Genomic DNA, 21,253 nt, shown 5'->3' with positions numbered 1-21,253 from the left:
CATCATCATCATTAAACTTATCAGTTGCTTTTCTTACAAAAAGTAAATTCAAAATCACTTCCCACAACAAAAATAATAAAATAAAATAAAATAAAATAAAATAAAACATATATATTAAAACCAGCAAAATCTAAAAAACCCAGCCTCGGATTGATGTCATATGCATGTTTTTGAAACACAAATCAATGAACTTTGCAAAGAAGAGAAAACATATTGCAATTTTCTAGAACAAAAAAGTTTGGAAATTGAGCGGCTAAGACAGGGGTTGTGGACAGGATACAGCTGGTGGTCTGGATTCTGAGCCCCCCCCCCGCCTCCTGTTGGCCACTTAGACATGTGGAAAGGGGCTTCCTGCCTGTCAATCATCTGACATCACCATGATGTAATTAAGTCAATGGATACATTGGCACCACATAGATTCAGTGCCACATCCCAAGAAAGTAGGCCGGCTAATCTTTTAACCCCCTAAATTTACAAAGACTGAGAATAAGAGGGTGTGCAATGTTAACTATACTTCAGGCAAGCATTCTGCACTCATGTCCATTTTAAACTTACGCTTCACTGTCAGGGTTGCGCTGACTTTGTCATTTCCACAGACAAAGGTGTATTCGGCAGAATCCTCACTGCTGGTGTTCATGATGTTGAGCTGATGGAGCTTTCCCTGAACCACTATTTTAAACTTCTCGCTCATTTCAATTTCCACTCCATTTTTCAGCCACACAGCGGGCACATTGAAATGAGACACCTCGCACTCAAAAGAGGCAGTTTTGGTCTCGGCAACCTCAATGTTTTTCATGGTCTTTGTTATGTGCACAGCTATAGAAAGTAATATTGATACAACACACAATTAGATCATCTTTTATAACGTATTGCGAGGTACTTTCAGTCTGATATTTGATAATGGAGCTTGATTCTAATAATAGATTTGTTTTAACTTACTTTCTACAAAGAGTTTTGCTTTGCACTCAAGTTGTCCTACTACTGCTGTGTATTCTCCAGCATCAGCGGGAGATATATTTTGCAACGTCAGCTTGTGGACTTTCCTCTGGGAGCTCAGTCGGTATTTGTCGCTGGGCTTCAACTCAATGTTCTTGTGGAACCATTTGACTGGGACAGTGTCATGGGACACACTCACTTCAAATGAAACAACGGCATTCTCCAGAGCAGTCACATCCTTGGGCTTCTTGATTATCTTGACAGCTTTAGGGAAGAAGTTACCGACAATTTAGTTACTTGCTAAAACCACTGTAAGACAATTGGCTTCAGGACTGGAAACTGCAAGAAGTTTTTGTTTCCCTGAGTTGAATGTAGCATAGAATAAAAGAGGCAGTGTGGTCTAATAATTAAGAGGGTTGGACTAGGAACTGAGAGAGCAGGGTTTGAATCCTCACTCAGCCACGAAGCTCACTGGGTGACCTTGGGCCAGTCACCATCTCTTAGCCTAACCAAACCCACAGGGTTGTTGTGAGGTTGAAACGTGGAAGACACCAACCAGCTTGAGATCCTTGGAAGATAAAGGTGGTATATAATTGTAATAAATAAATGTTTTGGGCTCCCAGTATGTTTCCGAGCACAATTCAAAGTGTTGGTGCTGACCTTTAAAGCCCTAAACGGCCTCTCCACCCCCATTGTTCAGCCCAGACACTGAGGTCCATCTCCAAGGGCCTTCTGGTGTCTCCCTCACTGCAAGAAGTGAGATTACAGGGAACCAGGCAGAGGGCCTTCTCAGTAGTGGCACCCACCCTGTGGAACGCCCTCCAGGGCTGTCTTACCCATAGGCACTAGGGGTGCGGTGCACCTGGGCACCGGGCTCTCAGGGGCGCCAGGCTGAGAGTCCAGGGCCTGAGAGTTGAGTCCAGGGAAGAGCTCGCCCATCGGTTGGAGCACCGCGGTGGGCTCTTGCGTGCTGCGAGTTTGGGGGGTGACCAAGCAGGCAAGATGCTGAGGCGGATGGCCAGCTCCACCCTCCTGTGCACCTGGGACTGGGCAACCCGGGGCAGGCGGGTGGATCTTTGCACCCCAGTGTCACATTTGCTTAAAACAGCCCAGATGCCCTCCCATCAGATGTCAAGGAAATAAACAACTACCTGACTTTTATAAAACATCTGAAGGCAGCCCTGTTTAGGGAAGTTTTAGTGTTTGATGTTTTATTGTGTTTTTAAAATTGTGTTGGGAGTCACCCAGAGGGGCTGGAGAGGCCTAGCCAGATGTGCGGGGTATAAGTAATACATTATTATTATTATTATTATTATTATTATTATTATTATTATTAAAAATGCATGCATCCTTCCTGCCATCATCTCTGTTCACAGTCCCCCCCATTTTTTAAAAAAAATGTTTGTAGCGCTTAAAAATACATCCCAGAATCTTTTACTAGAAATGATAATAGGACAGAGCAAATGAGTGTTGACAGTGTGGAGAATGATACTATATCATGATTCTTTATGATACTATCATTCAACTTGCTTTAATTCTTCCCAGCCTATTTATTGTGTAGAGGCTGACTTACTTTCAACATGGAGTCGTGCATTGGCTCCTATCCTCCCCAGTTTAAAGCTGTAGACGGACTCATCAGTTACAGCGCATTTCTTGACTTTCAGCGTGTGGGTTGTCCCTTCCACCTTGATCTCATATTTGTCACCAGAATGCAGCTCAACACCATTCTTGATCCACTGAGCTCCTTTCACATCAGGATGAGTAAGTTCCACTGAAAAAACTGCATCTTGTGTTTCTGTTACAGTCAGGTTCTTCAACGTCTTCTTGATTTTGACGGCTGTTTGAAAAGAGCAAATCAAATTGTTGACGTTATACAGGTAGATGTTATTATTATGTATTAAATTTCTATACCGCCCTTCATCCAAGGATCACCGGGGGGAGGGGGTTTACAATATATAAAAAAACAAAAACACACACCATAGTAACAAACCCTCAGTTTAAAAGGTTATAGATTGTTTAATTACCCATAGGCCTGGGAGAAGAGGAATGTTTTTGCCTGGTGCCTACAAATATGTAACAAAGGCACCAGGTGAGCCTCCCTGGGGAGAGCATTCCACAAGTGGGGAGCCACCCCCAAAAAGGCCTGTTCTCGTGTTGCCATCCTCTGGACCTGTCACGGAGGAGGCACATGAAGAAGGGCCTCAGATGATGACCACAGGGTCTGGCTCGGTTCATATGGCAGTCTTTGAGGTATTGCAGTCCTGATCCATTTAAGGCTTTATAGATGAAAACCAGGACTTTGATTTGGGTCCAGAATCTAACTGGCAGCCAGTGCAGGCAGTTCAGGATCGGTGTAATATGCTCAAACCTGGTTGCTGAATTCTGCACCAGATGAACTTTCTGATCCATCTTCAGAGGCAGCCCCACAAATAACACGTTGCAGTAATCTAACCTTGAGGTTACCAGAGCATAGACAGCAGATGTTAGGCTATCCCTGTCCAGATAGGGGCACAGCTGGGCCACCAGCTGAAGCTGATGGAAGGCACTCTCCCCAGTCAGGATAGTCCTATCCTGAGAACCCCCTCTAAAAAGGGTGTTAAGGTGGGTGCTGGTGAGAGGAAGGCCCTGCACCCCCTTTCTGCTGAACCTCTCAGGATTGAAGCTATATTGTGCTGCAGTGTTGGCTCATCTCATAACTGGAGTTCCCAGTTTACACAACTCTTAGGTATTGTGTAATAAAAATGTAAGAGTATAGCTACCAATCACATAGCTGAAATATACTGTTAAGTTCAGAAAAGCAGATTCCATAAAGTTCTTACAGTCCATTCCCCCCCCCCCAAAAAAATATATATATTACAAAATTATTAACAGGAATATCCATTTTAGGAGATTTTTTTCCAATTTGTCCAGTGTGGAATTGAGACAAACTTTCCCCACTGATTACTCACTTTCAACTTTCAGCTTAGCAGATGTTTTCGAAGAGGCCACTTGATAGGTATATTCGCCAACATCATCTACTTTGCTGATTGGGATATTAAGTCTCCTCTTCAAACCATCGGATTCACTTTTGCAGCGATCAGTCATTGAAAGTGGTTTCCCATCCTTCAGCCACTGGCCCTCAGAATCTGGATTGGTTACTTCACATTCAAAAACAGCTTTCTGGGATTCGGCCACAGTTAGATCAGTGAGGGGCTTTGAAATGGCGCCACCTGTGGGGAAATAAAGGACAAGCTTGTATTTGTCGTCCCTCTGATTAGATGCCTACTGACTACACTAATAGTCTATGTTGATGGTGCAGTAGCTGCTGCTATCTATGCAGACAGGCAACTGCTGCTACCATAACCAGGGTGAGGGTGACATAGATAACCTTGGGAGGGTGATGTGCTCCATAGCACTCTGAAGCACTGCACATTTGTATGTTCCTGTGACATTCCTATAGGCCACATTAAGTGGTGGTCCCAGAGAAAAACTGAAAAAACTGAAAAAGAGGACCTTCTCAGTAGTTGCACCCACCCTATAGAATGTCCACCCTTCAGATGTCAAAGAGTTAAAAAATTATATGAACTTTGGTAGACATCTGAAGGCAGCCCTGTTTTGGGAAGCTTTTAAGGCTGCGTGTTTTGTTTTATCCCTTTATATTTTGTTGAAAGCCCCCCCCCCCCCGAGTGACTGGGGCAACCCAGTCACATGGATGGAGGTATACTTAATTAATCAAACCATCATCATCACCATCATTGCTGTATTGATCTCTTGGATCCATAGACCATGTTGACCTGATGATACTCTCCTTGCCCATGTTTCCATGGAGACAAAATGGATTATAATGCAACTACTCCCAGACTAGGAGTTGGAAAGGAATTCCTCTTCTTAGGAATGTCCACTTTCCTCCAACTATCATTCACCATGGTTTGTTTGTTTGTTTGGCAGGTCTCATGGACTTAAGTATGAACTGAACTAACAAATATAAACAGCAGAACATTTGACCTTCAAGAAAAAGTCAAGTGCTTTATAAATAACTAACCTGCTACAACCAGTGTCCCAGATGTCTTCTTTTCTCCAGCATAAAATGTATACTCTCCTTCATCGTCTTTCATCATGTTTACTACTGTCAGTTTATAGATTGTGCCATGTGCCTCGATCTTATACTTGGGCCCAGCTTTGAGCTCTTGGTCCTTAAAATGCCACACAACATCAATCCCTGCGTGGGACAGCTCAACTTCAAAGGTTACATTCTGAGTTTCGGTGCAGGTGATATCGTGAAGACCTTTAATAATCTGAATTTCTGTTGTTAAAAAAAAAAAAGATGACTTAGTAGAATCAAGTTGTCACTTGCTGCACGATCAGAATATGTGTTTTAATAAAGCCTGCGTATCTGAGGAATACTTACCTTCAATTGTGAGATTGCAGCTGGTTTCAACTTTGCCTACTGCCAGTTTGCAGTGTCCTTCATCTGATGCATGTGTCCTGGTAAAGACTAGCCTCTGCTTTGTGCCTTTGGAGACAGCTTGGACACGGTCATCAGGTTTTATTTGCTCATCGTTTAGGTACCACTTGGATGAAGACACATCAGGGACTGAAATTTTGCTTTCAAGGATGGCTCTCGTACCCTCAATAGCATGGACATCTTTTAGTGGTATAATAATTTCCACGCCTGCAAATTGCAGATAAGAGATTACATGGAAAGATCAATACATGGATTCTGGTGCTTTTAGCTTAAGTATATAAGAATGTGAGAAATGTACAAAAATGGATGGAACCAAGATCCTCCTCCCAGTGTAATTATCTGAAGCAACAGGTGTCCAAATGTCGCAGGCAGCTTTACAGATGGCATGCAGAAGATCCTAGGTTCAATCACTAGCAATTGGTAGTGCTGGGAGAGAACCCTCTCTAAAACCCTGGAGGGCCACTGCCAATCAGTGTAGACCAGGGTTTTCTAAAGCTGTTTTGGGACTACAAATCCCATCATCCCTAGCTAGCAGGACCAGTGGTCAGAGATGATGGGAACTGTAGTCCCAAAACAGCTGGAGATCCAAGTTTGGGAAACCCTGGACTGAGCTAGATGGACCATGGTCTGATTCAGTATAAGGCAGTGCCCTATGTTCCCATATAGCTATCCCCAGTTGTTGTGGTGACGGCAGAGATATACAGCAGTATATCTATAGGTTCCTCTATACATATAGGTTCCATTCTGTACATGCAGGTTCCACATACTTGTCATAACATGCAGTTCATTTGTCATCCTTTTTTTAAAGCTATGTAAGATGACTGCCCTCCCCACACTTAGCGCAGCATATTTCGCAAGACAATTATGCCTTGCATTTTGTTATATGACTTCCGAAACACAGGCACTTACTATAGACTGTGACACGGCCAGTGGTTGAGAGGAGCAGGCTAGGGATGTTGAAGGAGTATGCTCCGCTGTCTTCCTTTGTGACATCTTCCACCAGCAACATATGTGACTGCTTATCTACTACAATGTGGACACGGTCGCTTGGTTGAATCTCGACACCATCCTTCATCCAGACACCTTCAACGTTTTCTTGGGAGAGTTTCACTTCAAGTTGCACAATGTCGCCCTCGCAGACTTTCTGGTCAGCGAGACCTTGAAGGACAGCGACAGGCCGTGCTGTATGGAATGTGAAAGAGAAGCAAGAGGTTATTAAACAATGATCAGGAGCTTCAATAAAATAGGGATGGGGAAGCTTTCTCCGCTAGCCAGGCTGCACCTGTCAGTAGCCCTGCTCTGGGTGCTCCTCAGTTGCCTTTGACGGCAGGAATGTGTCCTTGAACTCTGAAAATGTCTCTTGATTGCTTGGACAGAGAGCTGTGTGAGGTTGGGAGTCCTGGGGGACCTGCTCCCTGCTTTACAGACCTTTTCCCATGTGGCCAGGGTGGGCAGAGGCCAGACTGACTCCAGCTACAAAAGCTGAAGCTGCTGAAGATGCCAGAGACCATCTTGGTTGTCTCTTAGTGCAGACCCCGGTCACTGAGCCTGAACTTCCACAGCCACTGCCTGCCATGAACCATCATTGACAAGACTGGCAGCAACAGCAGCAGTTCTATGGTTATGATAATGATTTATTTTCTTGCTAATTGTGCTGTTTTAAATGCGCATTTTATATTTTACTTCCTTTAGTAATGTTTTCTTTCAAAATGTTCTAAGATTTTTTTTTTGTTAACATTGCTGCATAAAATGTGCATTCTATAGTTGACCTTCTTTGTAATGTTTTATTTTGCAGTCTTTAAGATAATGTTTTACTTTCCTGTTAAGTATGCTGCTTTGAATGTATACTTTATAGCTGACTTTCTTCTGTCATGTTTTGTTCTGGATTGATTTATTTTATGTTTTAATGTAGGATGCAAACCTCTTTGAGTTTTTCCCCTTAAAAATACAAAGTAGTATAGAAATGAAATAATAATAGTAATAGTAATAATAATGTGTGTGTGTGCACACATGCACGCACACATTCACCACACCACACCATTGGAATACTGCATTGTTGAATGGGAATGTTATCAACTACACAAAAACAAGAGCTAAACTTGTGGTTTCACCCATCTGCACTTCTGGCCTCTGCTTCCAGCTCCACCCACCACTAGCATGATGGAAGGCTACTCATGATAGGATATGGTCTTTGGGCTGGGGGGCAGGGAAGGGGTTTCCCACTTCTGCTCTCAAGTATTTAGAAGGCAGAACAACTTACGCTTCATCTTCAGTTTACAGGAGGTCTTTTTCCCATCTGCCACAAAGCTGTATTCTCCTTGATCTTCTTTAGCAACATCTTTAACTGTGAGGATTTGGCGACCTCGGCGTGAGGTTATCAGATACTTATTACTCGGTTTGAGCTCCACCTCATTATGATACCATTTTCCTTCGACATCTTCAGGCGAAAGCTCACATTCCAGTTCCCCTGAGAAGGTTTCTGGGACTTCAATGTCTTCCAGTTCTTTAATAAACTCAATAACAGCACCTGCATTCAGATGCAAACATCTCAGTTAGTGATTTTATTACTTACGAACGTTCCATAATGTTTCTTAGCAACAGGATTAAAAAGAATGCCCAGTTCAAAATACTTCCATCTTTTTAAAATGCGGACTGATCCAGCAAGCTCTTCTTATGTTTGTACATTCTATGCTAATCTAGGGCCATGCCCATGCGCCAATGATTTAAATACAAAGATGGAGAATCTGCAGTCCCTCCCACAGATGATGTTGGACACCAAACTCCCATCAGCCCCATCTAGCCTGAAAATAGGGTTGTTTGTTTTTAACCATGGGCCAATTGAATAGTGCAAGGCTGGCTATTTTAAAAGTGACTAGGGTTGGGCATCAGAATGGTTACATGATTGATGTGGGTGGCGCTGTGGGTTAAACCACAGAGCCTAGGACTTGCCGATCAGAAGGTCAGCGGTTCAAATCCCCGTGATGGAATGAGCTCCCATTGCTCAGTCCCTGCTCCTGCCAACCTAGCAGTTTGAAAGCACGTCAAAGTGCAAGTAGATAAATAGGTACCGCTCCGGCGGAAAGGTAAACGGCGTTTCCGTGCGCTGCTCTGGTTCGCCAGAAGCAGTTTAGTCATGCTGGCCACATGACCCGGAAGCTGTACGCCAATAAAGCAAGATGAACGCCGCAACCCCAGAGTCGGTCACGACTGGACCTAATGGTCAGGGGTCCCTTTACCTTTAGAGTAACCTTTGCCCTCACCTTCAACAATTAGTTTGGCTGTTGTCTTTACAGACTCGTCTTCCACCAGGGCACAGCTGTAATCGTCTTCATCGGACTTATCAATCATTAGCACTGAAAGGAAGTGAGCCTTCCTGTCAGAGTGCGTTCTGTATTTGTCTCCATAAGAAATCTCCAGACCATTTTTGTACCACTGCACTTTAACGAAAGGCTCGGAGGTTTCACACTCAAAGGTCGCCATCGAATCTTTCTCCTTAGCAGTGACATCTTGTAAAGTCTGTGTGAATGTGATATGCTGCTTGGCTGCAAAGAAAATAAAAAGAGAAGCCAAAAGATGAGAATGAATATTATCTGATTTGAGCGTAAAAAGAAGACAACATTTTGGAAAGGGGGCAAGAGGCCCCCTTTTGAAAAGGGATATTACCTTGTACTAACAAGAAAGCATGACTTGAGGTTTCACCAGCTATGTTAATGGCTTTCACCATGATGCTGGCAGAGTCCTCTGCTGTTACATCTCGGATGACCAGCTCACAAACATTATCTTCCGGCCAGAACCAATAGATGCGATCTGACCTCTCAATCTGCACACCGTTTTTGAACCACTGGCACTCTGGGTCTGGTTTGCCTACCACACGGACGCGGAAATGAGCATCACTCCCTTGGCCAACTGTCTGGCTTTGGATGCGTTCAAATATTTTGGGAGCCTCCATGCTGGGACTGAGTTGAACCTTCTCTGGCTTGATGGTTGGAATAGTGACTTTGCCTTCTTCCAACAGGGCTTTCTTCTCTTCCTCGGTTAACTCTTTGGTCCAGTGAAGAAGTTCGTCCTTTGTCTTTTTAAGCAGCTCTTCATAGGACTCGTCCTTCTTGCGAGATTTGAGCTCCACAGCGGTGATTGCTTCAAAATAGCCCTCCTCGGTTCTACGCTTGAATTTACTGCGGAGTTCTTCAGATTCTTCAGACACTTTTTCGTGGCTCACTTTTTCGGCCTTCTTCAGCGTCACCACCTCCTTGGTAGTTTTCTCAACGGGCTTGTCAACCTTTTGAACTTCAAACAAAAGTTTGCCAGGTTCCGTTGCTGGAGCTTCATGCTTAGGCTCAGGTGCTCGGCGAAGCACGGATCTGAAATCTTCCCGCTGCTGAATCTCAAGTTTCACCTTGTGTTCCGTTGCACCTTCGGGGTTTTCAGCAGCTACTTTTACTTCACCTGTATCATAGGATTTGCAATCCACAATATCCAAGTAATAGATCCCATCGTAACGTAGTCTAAACCTCTTGCTTTTACGAATGAGTTGGCCATTGAGGTACCAGTTGACTTTGGGCTGCGGATAACCAGTCACCCGGCAGCGGAACCGTGCTATTTCACCCTCAATAACTCTTGCTGGTTCAGGAAACAAGACTATTTCTGGCTTCTGTTTGACTTTCTGATCTTCTGTAACTCCATGAAGAGCGCCCTCATGGGCCATTCTCTCAAGTTCTTCAATGCGTTGCAGCCCCATTCTGCCTTCTGGCAGTTGGGATTCTTCAACAAGGCTCTTCTCGTCCTTAACAATGAGTGTCGCCGATGTGTGATCAGTGCCATATTTGTTTGTGGCTCTGCAGGTGATCACTCCACTGTCTCTGGGATAGGATACGTCATAGTCAAGGCTGCAATATCCAAATTCATTAATCATTCTAAGCCTGTTGGCTGCCTCCAAGGGCTTGCCGTCATGCAGCCACTCCACCACCATGGTTGGGTCACCAATCGGCGTGAGTCTGCACTCAAAATGGGCTGGCCCAAATCGCTTCAGCCTTAAGGAAGTGAGCTTCTTCTTGAAAAACGGCTTCTGTTGTTTTTCTTTGTCGTAAAGGTCACCTTCTTCCCACTGCTCTTGACCATAACGCAAGTGGAGAGGTTCTAGTTCTGGTGCTGCAATCTCTTTTGCTTTGTAAGTCCCCTTGGGGATGATTAATCTCCTCTCTGGTTCGGGTTCAGTGAGCTCAACTTCAACATTCACTTTACACCGTGTAGTGTCACGACCAGCTTTGTTGATGGCTGTCGCAGTATACCATGCAGCGTCATGTCTCACAGTGCGCTCGATTTTCAGGGCAGCTTCTCCTTTTGTTCCGTCAATTCTGAAACACAGAGTGTCAAAAGTAAACATTTGCTCTTCGTAGAGCTTTTGGGTCACTTCAGTGCAATTGTTTTTTGTTTTAATGGTTAGCAAATTCACAGACGCTGCTGGAGAATTTCAGTGAAATCTACATAAAATCCAGCTCACCCACAATATCTTATTTAGTAGAAGAGAAGAAGAAGAGTTTGGATTTGATATCCCGTTTTATCACTACCCGAAGGAGTCTCAAAGCGGCTAACAATCTCCTTTCCCTTCCTCCCCCACAACAAACACTCTGTGAGGTGAGTGGAGCTGAGAGACTTCAAAGAAGTGTGACTAGCCCAAGGTCACCCAGCAGCTGCATGTGGAGGAGCGGAGACGCGAACCCGGTTCACCAGATTACGAGTCCACTGCTCTTAACCACTACACCACACTGGCTCTCTAGTAGTGCTGTGGAAGTTCTTGAACTGGTGTATGTGCATTGGTTGGAAATGCTAAGAGCCCTGGGGAGCTTGTTTTATCTTACAAATAACTCTCCTTAATTTCCTTACTCGTTTATTGAGTTATATTTCAATTGCAGTGTAGCCATTGCATACGGCATTGTTTGTACATGTGTATGTATACAAATAAATGATTTCTTTCACCCCATTACAGATGAAACAAACTAGTTATATATTTACCGAACAAAATCAATAAAGACTCACTTTATGTTTGGATATTTGTGGGGTACGATGATGTCACTGTTCTTCAGCCACACAATGTCAGGATTAGGGTTACCCCTGGCCCGCACATTCATTTCCAATTTATTTCCCTCCTTAACGCTCATGTTCTTCAGCTTCTCTACAAACAGTGGTCTCACTAAGTGTTCCTTAGCTAAAAAAGAAGAAGACGGGTTATCAGATGAAGATACTGAAGAGGTAGACTACTGTAATCAAAGACCCATGTCCAAAAGAAGTAGAGCAAATACCTTCCACTGTCAGGGTCATTGTGATGGATGTTTTGCCTGCTCTGTTTTGGGCAATTACAACCCATTCCCCGGAATCATCAGGTGTAGCTGGAATAATAATCAGCGACTGTGTGCCATCTTCCTTAATCACGATTTTATGTGTATAATCGTTAAGGACTTGTTGACCTATGGAAATAAATATACGTATTATTTTAGACCGGAGTGTTGTTTTCCTTCAATGTGAATCTTTGATTTTGCAAAGAGCTGCATGACGAGTGGTGAGTTTCATACCATTGTGGAACCAGTATGTTTCTGGCATGGGTCTGCCCACAACTTTGAGGTCAAATCTCGCTGTCTGCCCTTCTGCACATTTAAATGAGGTTGGCTTCAAGACGAACACTGGCTTGTACAACCTCTCCAGCTGTGCTTCGTCCGTCTCCTCCAGTCTCCGTGCAGGTGAGCGTGAAGGGGAACTGCGGGCAGGAGAGCGGCTTGGGGAGCGAGGAGAGAGAGACCTGCAAAGATAATAAACCATCCTATTAAACACATGCTACCAATGATATCTGAAATGTAGCAACCTACAGGGAACCTCCATTTAGCAATTCCATTACAGCCATACAGATGGCTTAAGGGGGGCTTATGTCAATTAATTAGAGAGTGCTGTGTTGTGGGACATACAAAATACGGCTTGTATGTGGCCATAGTCATCCTAGGCCAGGGGTAGTGAACCTGTAGTCTTCCAGGTGGGACTCAATTTCCCATCAGCCCCAGCCAGCATGACCAATGGTGAGGGGAACTGTAGTCCAACAACATATGTAGGGTCACAGGGCCACCATCTGTGTTTTGGCTATAACATAGTGGGCCACTCCTCTCCCCAGACTATCTTGGGGATGTGCCTTATTCTGCAGTGGCTGCCAATTAGCTTCCAGGCCCAATTCAAACTGCTGGTTATGACCTATAAAGCCTTAAACAGCTCAGGCCTGCAATACCTCAAGGACCGTCCCTCCCCATCTAAACTGTGCCGTACTCTGCGTTCATCATCTGAGTCCCTTTTTCATGTGCCTCTTCCACATGCGCTCCAGAGGATGGCCACACAAGAACAGACTTTCTCTGTAGTGGCTCACTGTTTGTGAAATGCTCATCCCAGGGAGGTTCGCCTGGCGCCTTCATTGTATATTTTTAGGCGCCAGGTGAAAACTTTCCTCTTCAAGCAGGCCTTTGGCTGATAAATATTCTACAACCTTTTAAATGTGTCTGTGGGAAGGAAGTGGTTATTGTTTTGCTGTTTCGTTCTAATCATTTACTTGTGTTTTTATCTTGTATTCTATTCTGCGAACCGCCCTGAGATCTTATGAGGAAGGGTGTATATAAATTTACTAAATAAATAAATAAAATAAAATAGATTCTTACCGATATCTTCTAATCATTTCAGGCGATGGGATATAACCTGGAGACCCACTTGGTCCAACAGGCTCAACGTATAATTTTGCAGAGCATATGGCATTTCCTTTTAAGTTACTGGCAAAGACAGTATAAATGCCTTCATCTTCTGGTAAGACAACAGGTAAACGGAGGCTGGCTCTGCCATCTTGTAGAACCTCCATGTGGTAGTGGTCTCCATGCTTGATACGCTTGCCATCCTTGTACCATGCAATCTGCATTAAAAAAAAAAATCAAACTTGCAAAACTATGTAGGTGGCAAGAATGAGGTTCCCTATAAATGTCCTAAAATTTCCCATGACATAGTTGATTTTCACACTCTTATAGTTGGTTTGGTAACATGAAAATGTGTGGATATGTGTTCTCTCTTTCCTTTTCCTTTCTTTACAATGCATGAAAAGGCACATCAAGCTTAAAGAATGAAAACACTAAAATAAAGCTTCCTCAAATTATATCTGTTTTCATCCAGGTGTGTGCAAAACTTTAGATGTGTTACTTTTGTAAACTATGAAAGGTGTTACTTTTACAAATTGGTTTTTCCTGTTGAAGCCAGATGAATGAAGAAATGTCCCCTATACAAACATGATTTAACTGGTGGTGGTGGGAGGCGTATAAATAGCACAGTTTGTTCTGTTGTAAAGTACACACAGACACACACACACACACACACGTCAGTTTGCATTTCTTAGTGCAGAAAGTATTGATCTGATGTATAGAGATCTTTCATATTCTGATTAATTCAAGAGGGTTCTGGAAGTTTCTGGAAGCTTTTCTGTGTGAAAGAAACCTCATGATTGTTTGGGTTATATATTCAGAGAAGCTGAGTACAGCTGGCTTGAACTGGTTCTCTTATCTCTTCCAATTAAGGTCATGCTGACTATAAATATAGGCCGGAAGGAGCCTGGGTTTTACTTTCTCTTTCTATCTCTCTTCCTTCTGGTGTGGTGTTCTGAACATAGTATGCTTAGGGCAGTGGTGTCCAAACTTTTTTCAAAGAGGGCCAGATTTGATGAAGTGAAGGGCCGTGAGGGCTGATCAGAGGGCCAACCAAAGTTGTTGACCTTTTTTTAGGATTGAAGTTGTTGGTTTTTTTTAGGATTTTAGGGAATAAACTGCCACAGGGGCTGAATTAGGCCCCCAAAACGGACTTTGGACATGCCAAAGTTTAGTCTTGTTATACATTTATAAGCTTTGTAAGTGTTGCAACTGGATTTTTATGGACTGTGCCAATCCTGAATGTACTGGATTTGTGACTGTTATGCTTATTTGCCTTCAGTAGCAAGTAAAAGCTCTGCTGAATGAAGTGCAATTGCCTCTGGTCTATTTTTGGGAACTCTGCTACGTGTTTAAATTTTTCCTCCACACATACGACAATGCATACCTTGGGCAAAGGATATCCAGTCATCTTGCAATGGAAGGTCACACCACTTCCCTCAAGGATTCGGTAATTCTTCAGCCTCATTTCAAATTCTGCTTCCACTGTTTCGGATTCAGAAACATCAACCACCATTTCTTCTCCGTCTTCTTCAAGGAGTTCCTCTAAGGTGGTCTTAATAATTCTGTATTCAATTTCTTTGATAAGTCTTTCTTCAAAGGAGGAAATGTGAAATTCCTACAACAACAAAAGAAGAAGTGTTCAGTCTGTTTAATGAGGGTTATATTCCAGTTCTTAGGACAACCACAAAGCAAGGAAAGAAGCAAAACAGAACTGAAACGCCTTGAAATTATAAACGACTACTTCAATAGACTTACCTGTTCTTCAGCAAACGTTCTGACGAGCACAGTATCTTTTGCCATTTTCTTCATAATTAGAGCTTGTTCTTTTTCATATTCTTTTTCAAAGTCGGCATACAAAGTCGGTGGGGCTACCGCAGCCACTTTAGGCTCTTGTACATATGCAGTTACTTGGGTTTGATAGAGTGTTTCTTGAGATTTTAGGTAGACCTCGTAGTCAGCTAAAGGCAAAAATATACTCATTTTAGTAAATTGACATATTGCCATCTGAGTGCTGGTTTGATGGGGGGAAAGGGTCCTAAAACAGAATATTTTTGTGCTGTGTTAGGGACACTGATTCTGCCCTTCCTTTAAAGTTGCATTATAATTAGAATGCCTTTTTTAAAAATGAATGTTATAAAACAGAGGCCCCTAAGCAATTTGCTGGGGCTCACGTGGGAATTGTTGGGTCTCGATGATTGTGTCAAATATATGTTGGAAACAATATGGATCAGATGCAAGGTAACAAGCACAAATTACCAATGATGTGTTCTGATACTAAAAATGTTAACCAATCTCTGGTTAAGTCAACATCTAAGATTAGCCAACACCATCCTTCTTGCGGTATCTATGTTAACTATCATTGCCATATTCAGCTATTACTTTAAAAATCCAGGGATCTTTGCTCTTTGCTGTCTGTAAGAAATCCTTGTCACTTCTTGCCATGTTAATCTGGACAAGCTGGGCAATTGTGACAAGCGGGAGACCTACATTTGGGGCCCCCCGAAGCTTGAACTGTCATGGGGGCCCCTTCACAACCAGCAATGAAGTCTGGGTAACTGTTGCCTTCCTCAGTGGGGTTGTTCCATGACAGATCACCACAGATTGACAACATCAGTGCTACAGTGGTGTGAGGTCAGTGGACTAGGGGGACAGGGCCTTCTCGGTAGTGGTACCCTCCCTGTGGAACGTCCTCCCACCAGATGTCAAAGAGAACAACAACTACCAGACTTTTAGAAGACATCTGAAGGCAGCCCTGTTTAGGGAAGCTTTTAATGTTTGATGTATTATGGTATTTTAATATTTTGTTGGAAGCCGCCCAGAGTGGCTGGGGAAGCCCAGCCAGATGGGAGGGGTATAAATAATAAATTATTATTATTATTATTATTATTATTATTATTATTATTATTATTATCCCCTAAATGTTCCCAGTAAATTAGAGTATTAAAGTATTAAAGCCTAGTGCCTCCTTTTTAAAGCCTGGGGAGCTTCTGCCTGGCTTAAGGAGGAAGGTGCAGTTCTCTCCAACAGGGAGAGAGGTATGATGCTCCCACACACATCCCCCCCAATTGCCCTTGCAACCTGGTGCCTCTGGCCCTAACGGTCCCCCTACGAAAATATTCACTGCACGCCAATGTGTGCTATGGACTCTCCAATCTTGCGATTGTTGAAATAGATACAACAACAAAAAATTAATCATTTGTAGTTACGGTATTCATATTGGAACCCAACTTTTTAAGCAATATAGACTAAAGTAGCTTCTGGGGTCCTTCCAGAATTAGGGGCCCTAAAGCTTAAGCTTCATTAGTTTCATAGTAGACCCACCCCTGTTGTGACTTTGTCAATTCTTAGTCAACAACAGTGTCTCCTTGCCTGAAGTTTGCCAATGCAGTGCCTAATGCAGACACCCACAGAGACCTTTCCTCATGCCCCAGAGGGTCCCATATCCTCTCTGAAATTAGGAAGCATTCTATAGAACAATAGAACAAACTAGCAAATGCCACTTTGCAAATATGCCCATCAGCCCCAAAGGTTGGCAACCCCTGATACTAGCCTTCCTCTTCTTGACCCCCCCCCCAAGTTACCAATTCCCTACTCACATACCTTCTTCCAGTAAGGAAGCTGATGCAGAAACTTCCCCGTGTTTGTTGCGAACAACAATAGTGTATTCTCCGGCATCGTCGGCAAAAGTCATCGAAATTTCAAGTCTGCATTCCCCAGTCTCTTTTTTATGAAGCACTTTGTATCTTTGGGAACACAAGGAAAGAATAACCGTAAGAACAAACAATTCCAAAGGCATAATAGGCTATGAAAGTATAACATCTGTGATGGGGAGCCGCTGATTCAGCACTTCAAGAAAAATGTGCGGTCCAGTGCTCAGGGTTGGCCCTAGCATGCAGCAAGTTGTAACTGAGAAATGTAGGGGGACAGAAGAAGGCAGAAACTAATGGTGCAGCAAGACTTATCCAAGTGCTGGCCCTAGTATGAGGATGGGGTGACATTTGGTGCTATGCTTCAGGCAGAAAGAATGTATTGGGCCAGTACTGATAATGCTCTCAAGACCCTCCAGTGAAGATTAGGGTCCACATGGTCTCCCACATCAAAAGTTCTCCGGATGCAAAGAGCCACTATGTTAACAAGAAGATTCCATCCTAGCTTTTTGTCCAACCAGCTAACTATCCACATTCACCATGTTTCTGATGTGGAGGGGCAGGGCATCCCTATCTTGAAATGATACAGTCCATCTACCGTATTTGAACATTTGAGTCAGGTTTGAGATGCCAAGATCACACTACCATGCTAATTTTGACCTGGTTTCAGTAAGCAGGGGGTTGGCCAGGTTCTCACCCATCCAAGGGCACAGATCCAGGGGGTCACAAAAATCATGCCTCTCCACCCTGACTTGGAGTGGCTAGGAGCCCAACTGCCCATCTGTTCATTCCCTGGGCTGCTCCTCAGCCACTCTGGGTGGCCAACATCTCCTTGCCAAGAGCTCAAGGGATGCTTAGAGGATCTCCTGGTGGAGACTTGAAGCAAAACAACTCTTTCTGTTCATTGAAAGGAATCTATGTGTTGTACCTAACACTGGTGAATGGAAATGAGCACGCAGAACACATATTTCTCTTCCCCTATCTCTCCAGGGTGTCTGAAGGGTCTATTGAGCAGTGTGGGTTGTGTTGCACAAAGCTAATCACCCAAAATTGGGTGGAAGAATCTTGTACAGTGGTACCTCGGGTTACATACGCTTCAGGTTACACACTCCGCTAAGCCAGAAATAGTGCTTCAGGTTAAGAACTTTGCTTCAGGATAAGAACAGAAATCGGGCTCCCGCGGTGCAGCAGCAGCAGGAGGCCCCATTAGCTAAAGTGGTGCTTCAGGTTAAGAACAGTTTCACGTTAAGAACGGACCTCCAGAACGAATTAAGTACTTAACCCAAGGTACCACTGTACTCTCTTCCCTTCCCTGATTTTGTAAAGATATCCCATTCCTGCTGCAGCTGCACCAGACACAGCTCTGGGGTGTTTCATAGCTCCTCCTGACAATGAGGAAGGGTTTGGAGATGGGGACATATAAGTGGCTGCACAGAGGAGGAGGAGGAGGAGGAGGAAAAGATGCACTGAGCATGTTGCCTTCTGTTCACCCAAGATTGGATGTAACCAGTCTTGCAGCAGTTGAGCAGTACTGCAGAGCAAACAAATTGTTTTGTGTCTATGTACCATATCATGTACCTGGGACGCAGGTGGCACTGTGGTCTAAACCACAGAGCCTAGGGCTTGCCGATCAGAACGTCGGCGGTTTAAATCCCCACGACAGGATGAGCTCCCGCTGTTCTTTCCCTGCTCCTGCCAACCTAGCAGTTTGAAAGCACGTCAAAGTGCAAGTAGATAAGTAGGTACTGCTCTGGCAGAAAGGTAAACAGCGTTTCCGTACGCTGCTCTGGTTCACCAGAAGCAGCTTAGTCATGCTGGCCCCATGATCCGGAAGCTGTTTGCGGACAAACGCCGGCTCCGTCGGCCAGTAAAGCGAGATAAGCACTGCAACCCCAGAGTCGTCCACGACTGGACTTAATGGTCAGGGGTCCCTTTACCTTTGCTGTTACCATATCATGTAGACAGTGCATACAACTGTAAAATTCATATTGTACCTGTAGCCTGTAGTAAGAGGAAGCCCAGCTTTCTTCCAGTAAACATGTGGCTTTGGGTTGCCCCCAACTTGGCACTCAAAAATGACACAACCACCTTCAATTAACTTCTGTACGATTGGTTTCCGTATGAAGAATGGAGCAGCAGCTTCTCCAGATACTTCTTCTGCAGCAGTGACCTCAGCCATCACTACATCTTTCGACTCCACGTAGCTAGAAGATCAATCACAGGAAAAAAGGTAAAATACAAATATCACAATCAATCAGGAAGTAAGTATGAAAGGAGTCAGCACAATCCAAACACTTTTAAAAATCATTACCGTTTTTCTTCTGTGATCACTTTCGCAGAAACAGCTTCCTTGCTCTCAAACTCTTCTGAGACTATTATAAAATAATAATAATACTGATGTCAGGATACTTTCCACGATGGGGAATTGGCACTTCTGAGGAGGTCAGATAATGAAGAACTTTGTGACCTAATTTAGATGAAATGCTAAACTATGGTTTAGCATTATGAGGCCAGGTAGGCATCAGCCTCAGGTTTACATGCTCCCCTTCTTCCAGTCATTGTTTCCCACAAACCATCATTTCCTGTTACGTCTAAGTATAGGAAACTGTTGTTTTCCCTAAACCACAGTTAGTTAAATCAAACCAGGACAAAATCATGGTTTTAGACCCTTCTTTGTTTACTAACTGTGCTTAGAAGCACAGTTATTGCATAGTTTACTCAGCTATCTACTTAAGGTACCCAGAAAACATTCTCATTAAGGGGGCAGCGCCCACCTGTCAGCTATTGTAAATAAAGCCTCCCCTCTGTTATTTTTCTGTACTTGCCTTGTACGGTCAGGTGGCATGAAGTGCTTACACTTCCTGCCTCGTTGGTAGCAGTGCAAGTAAATCTTCCGCTGTCTTCTGCAAAAGCTTCTCGAATCACAAGGCGAGCGACTCCTGCCTCAAAGGTAATCTGAAAATCTATGGAACTCTCGATGCGATAGTCTTCTCTGTACCACGAAATGGTTGGTGCTGGATATGCAGAGATGCGACATTCCAGAGTGACAGACTCTCCCTCCATGACAGTCACATTTTTCAAGACCTAGATAACACAGACACACACACACCCAAATTCATATAATTTCCCTGCTCACGATAAATAGTGTTTTTAAGAAGTGCTGGGAAATAGCCCTTTGCTTTAAAATGACTAAACTTGGATTTAAATTGATGCTCCCACTAAGATCACCACATAGAAACTGAACAATCCATTTCAGCCAAGGGAACAAAGCCATATATGCATTCCTCTGTGCTTTGAGTCTGCTCCCTCCATTGAACTGAATTGGGGGGGGGACCCCTTGCAAGCAACAATTTCATATTTGATCCCCAAATGTCCTGCTTTTCCTTGGGACATCCCTAATTTCATCGGAGAAATGTTGGAAGGTATGGAGTTATACGACCCCCAAGCCAAAGAGATAAGTAACTCTACAGACTTTAGAAGACATCTGAAGGCAGCCATGTATAGGGAAGGGTATCTTTTAATGTTTAATTATGTTTTTCTATATGTTGGAAGCCACTCAACATATGACTGACATTTTATATGACTAGCTGCAAAACATCTACGGATTGATCTTGCTTTTCATCCAGCTGACTACATACACTAGATGGCACCAGAGCTTCATCGTATTTTGAAGGTGGGAGGGAAGGAAGGAAAATAACACAGCAGATTACAGTCAGAAAAGCGTTGAGCATCAATCACTTACTGTTACTATGGATGGAGGTGTGGCAGGAACTTCTACTGGTACCGCTGGAACTCTAGGAGCTTCAATCACCTAAGGATATATAAAGCCAAGTTAATACAGGGCACGCAAGGCTGAGGAAGTCAAGAGCATCATGCATGAGAGTGGAAGTAAGACAATGGATCCTCGCCCGTCCTTCTCTGCTGCTTGCTGTGACAAAGTGATGTTAGGTTCTTTAGGGATGAATGGTGCAAGACAAAAAAAAAAACCACCAACACATGGTACACAAAGGTCAGTAGGGGAGAGATATTGTCAAGGGGGGTGGGGAAGAGGCTGGTAATGGAGGAGAGTTGTAAACACATCGGGTTACTCCAGATGCAAATCAAGATGGTTGGGGGTGACCTGAGTGACAAACCTCTGGTTCGCCTTCTTGCATTAATTCAACGCGCTCCCGTTGCATCAGGCCACCTGTCATGCTCACACCTATTTCTCTCTTCATTTCAGCACTGTAGCGCTTCTGATAGGTGTCAGCTGTCTCTACAAAAGGAAACTGCGGGGGGGCTACTTTCTCCGGCAGCATTCTGGGTTCGGGTGACTTTGCAAGAGGAGGCCTCACAGGTTTGGTGATCTTTGGAACAGAAGTTGCTGACAACTCCTTTTGCAGAGTAGCTATAGCAGATCCTGCTATTGAAACCTAACCAACCCAAGAGAAAGAGAGTTACCACTTTGCTACTTTTCTGCAAAGGTGCACAATGAATTAGCCAAGCAAATACATGTAAAAAGAGAGAGAAAA

The 21,253-nt window shown here is 43.8% G+C and overlaps 1 protein-coding gene across 49 annotated transcripts in view; it reads right to left on the bottom strand.

The window, feature by feature from the left end:
* Nucleotides 1-21,253, bottom strand: part of TTN (titin) — a 300,685-nt gene that overhangs the window by 253,701 nt on the left and 25,731 nt on the right. For 46 of the 49 annotated variants that reach the window (XM_079974390.1, XM_079974400.1, XM_079974409.1 and 43 more), the window contains 22 exons: nt 20,876-21,154; nt 20,485-20,553; nt 19,568-19,826; nt 19,054-19,114; nt 18,737-18,946; nt 16,696-16,838; nt 14,851-15,053; nt 14,480-14,710; nt 13,069-13,313; nt 11,950-12,173; nt 11,680-11,844; nt 11,417-11,585; nt 9,044-10,734; nt 8,641-8,922; nt 7,641-7,907; nt 6,290-6,562; nt 5,324-5,587; nt 4,958-5,218; nt 3,885-4,145; nt 2,510-2,773; nt 940-1,200; nt 556-816 (listed from right to left, as the gene is read on the bottom strand). In XM_079974390.1, coding sequence (XP_079830516.1) covers nt 556-816; nt 940-1,200; nt 2,510-2,773; nt 3,885-4,145; nt 4,958-5,218; nt 5,324-5,587; nt 6,290-6,562; nt 7,641-7,907; nt 8,641-8,922; nt 9,044-10,734; nt 11,417-11,585; nt 11,680-11,844; nt 11,950-12,173; nt 13,069-13,313; nt 14,480-14,710; nt 14,851-15,053; nt 16,696-16,838; nt 18,737-18,946; nt 19,054-19,114; nt 19,568-19,826; nt 20,485-20,553; nt 20,876-21,154 — 6,343 coding nt within the window. The remainder of the gene's footprint in view (nt 1-555; nt 817-939; nt 1,201-2,509; nt 2,774-3,884; nt 4,146-4,957; nt 5,219-5,323; nt 5,588-6,289; nt 6,563-7,640; nt 7,908-8,640; nt 8,923-9,043; nt 10,735-11,416; nt 11,586-11,679; nt 11,845-11,949; nt 12,174-13,068; nt 13,314-14,479; nt 14,711-14,850; nt 15,054-16,695; nt 16,839-18,736; nt 18,947-19,053; nt 19,115-19,567; nt 19,827-20,484; nt 20,554-20,875; nt 21,155-21,253) is intronic. The other 3 variants (XM_079974398.1, XM_079974405.1, XM_079974408.1) reach the window with 1 other exon arrangement.

This window comes from Podarcis cretensis (assembly GCF_951804945.1).
Source record: "Podarcis cretensis genome assembly, chromosome: 1".
NCBI classification, from domain to species: Eukaryota; Metazoa; Chordata; class Lepidosauria; order Squamata; family Lacertidae; genus Podarcis; species Podarcis cretensis.
Note: the sequence above shows the minus strand (reverse complement) of the source record. Positions and strands in the feature narration are given on the sequence as shown.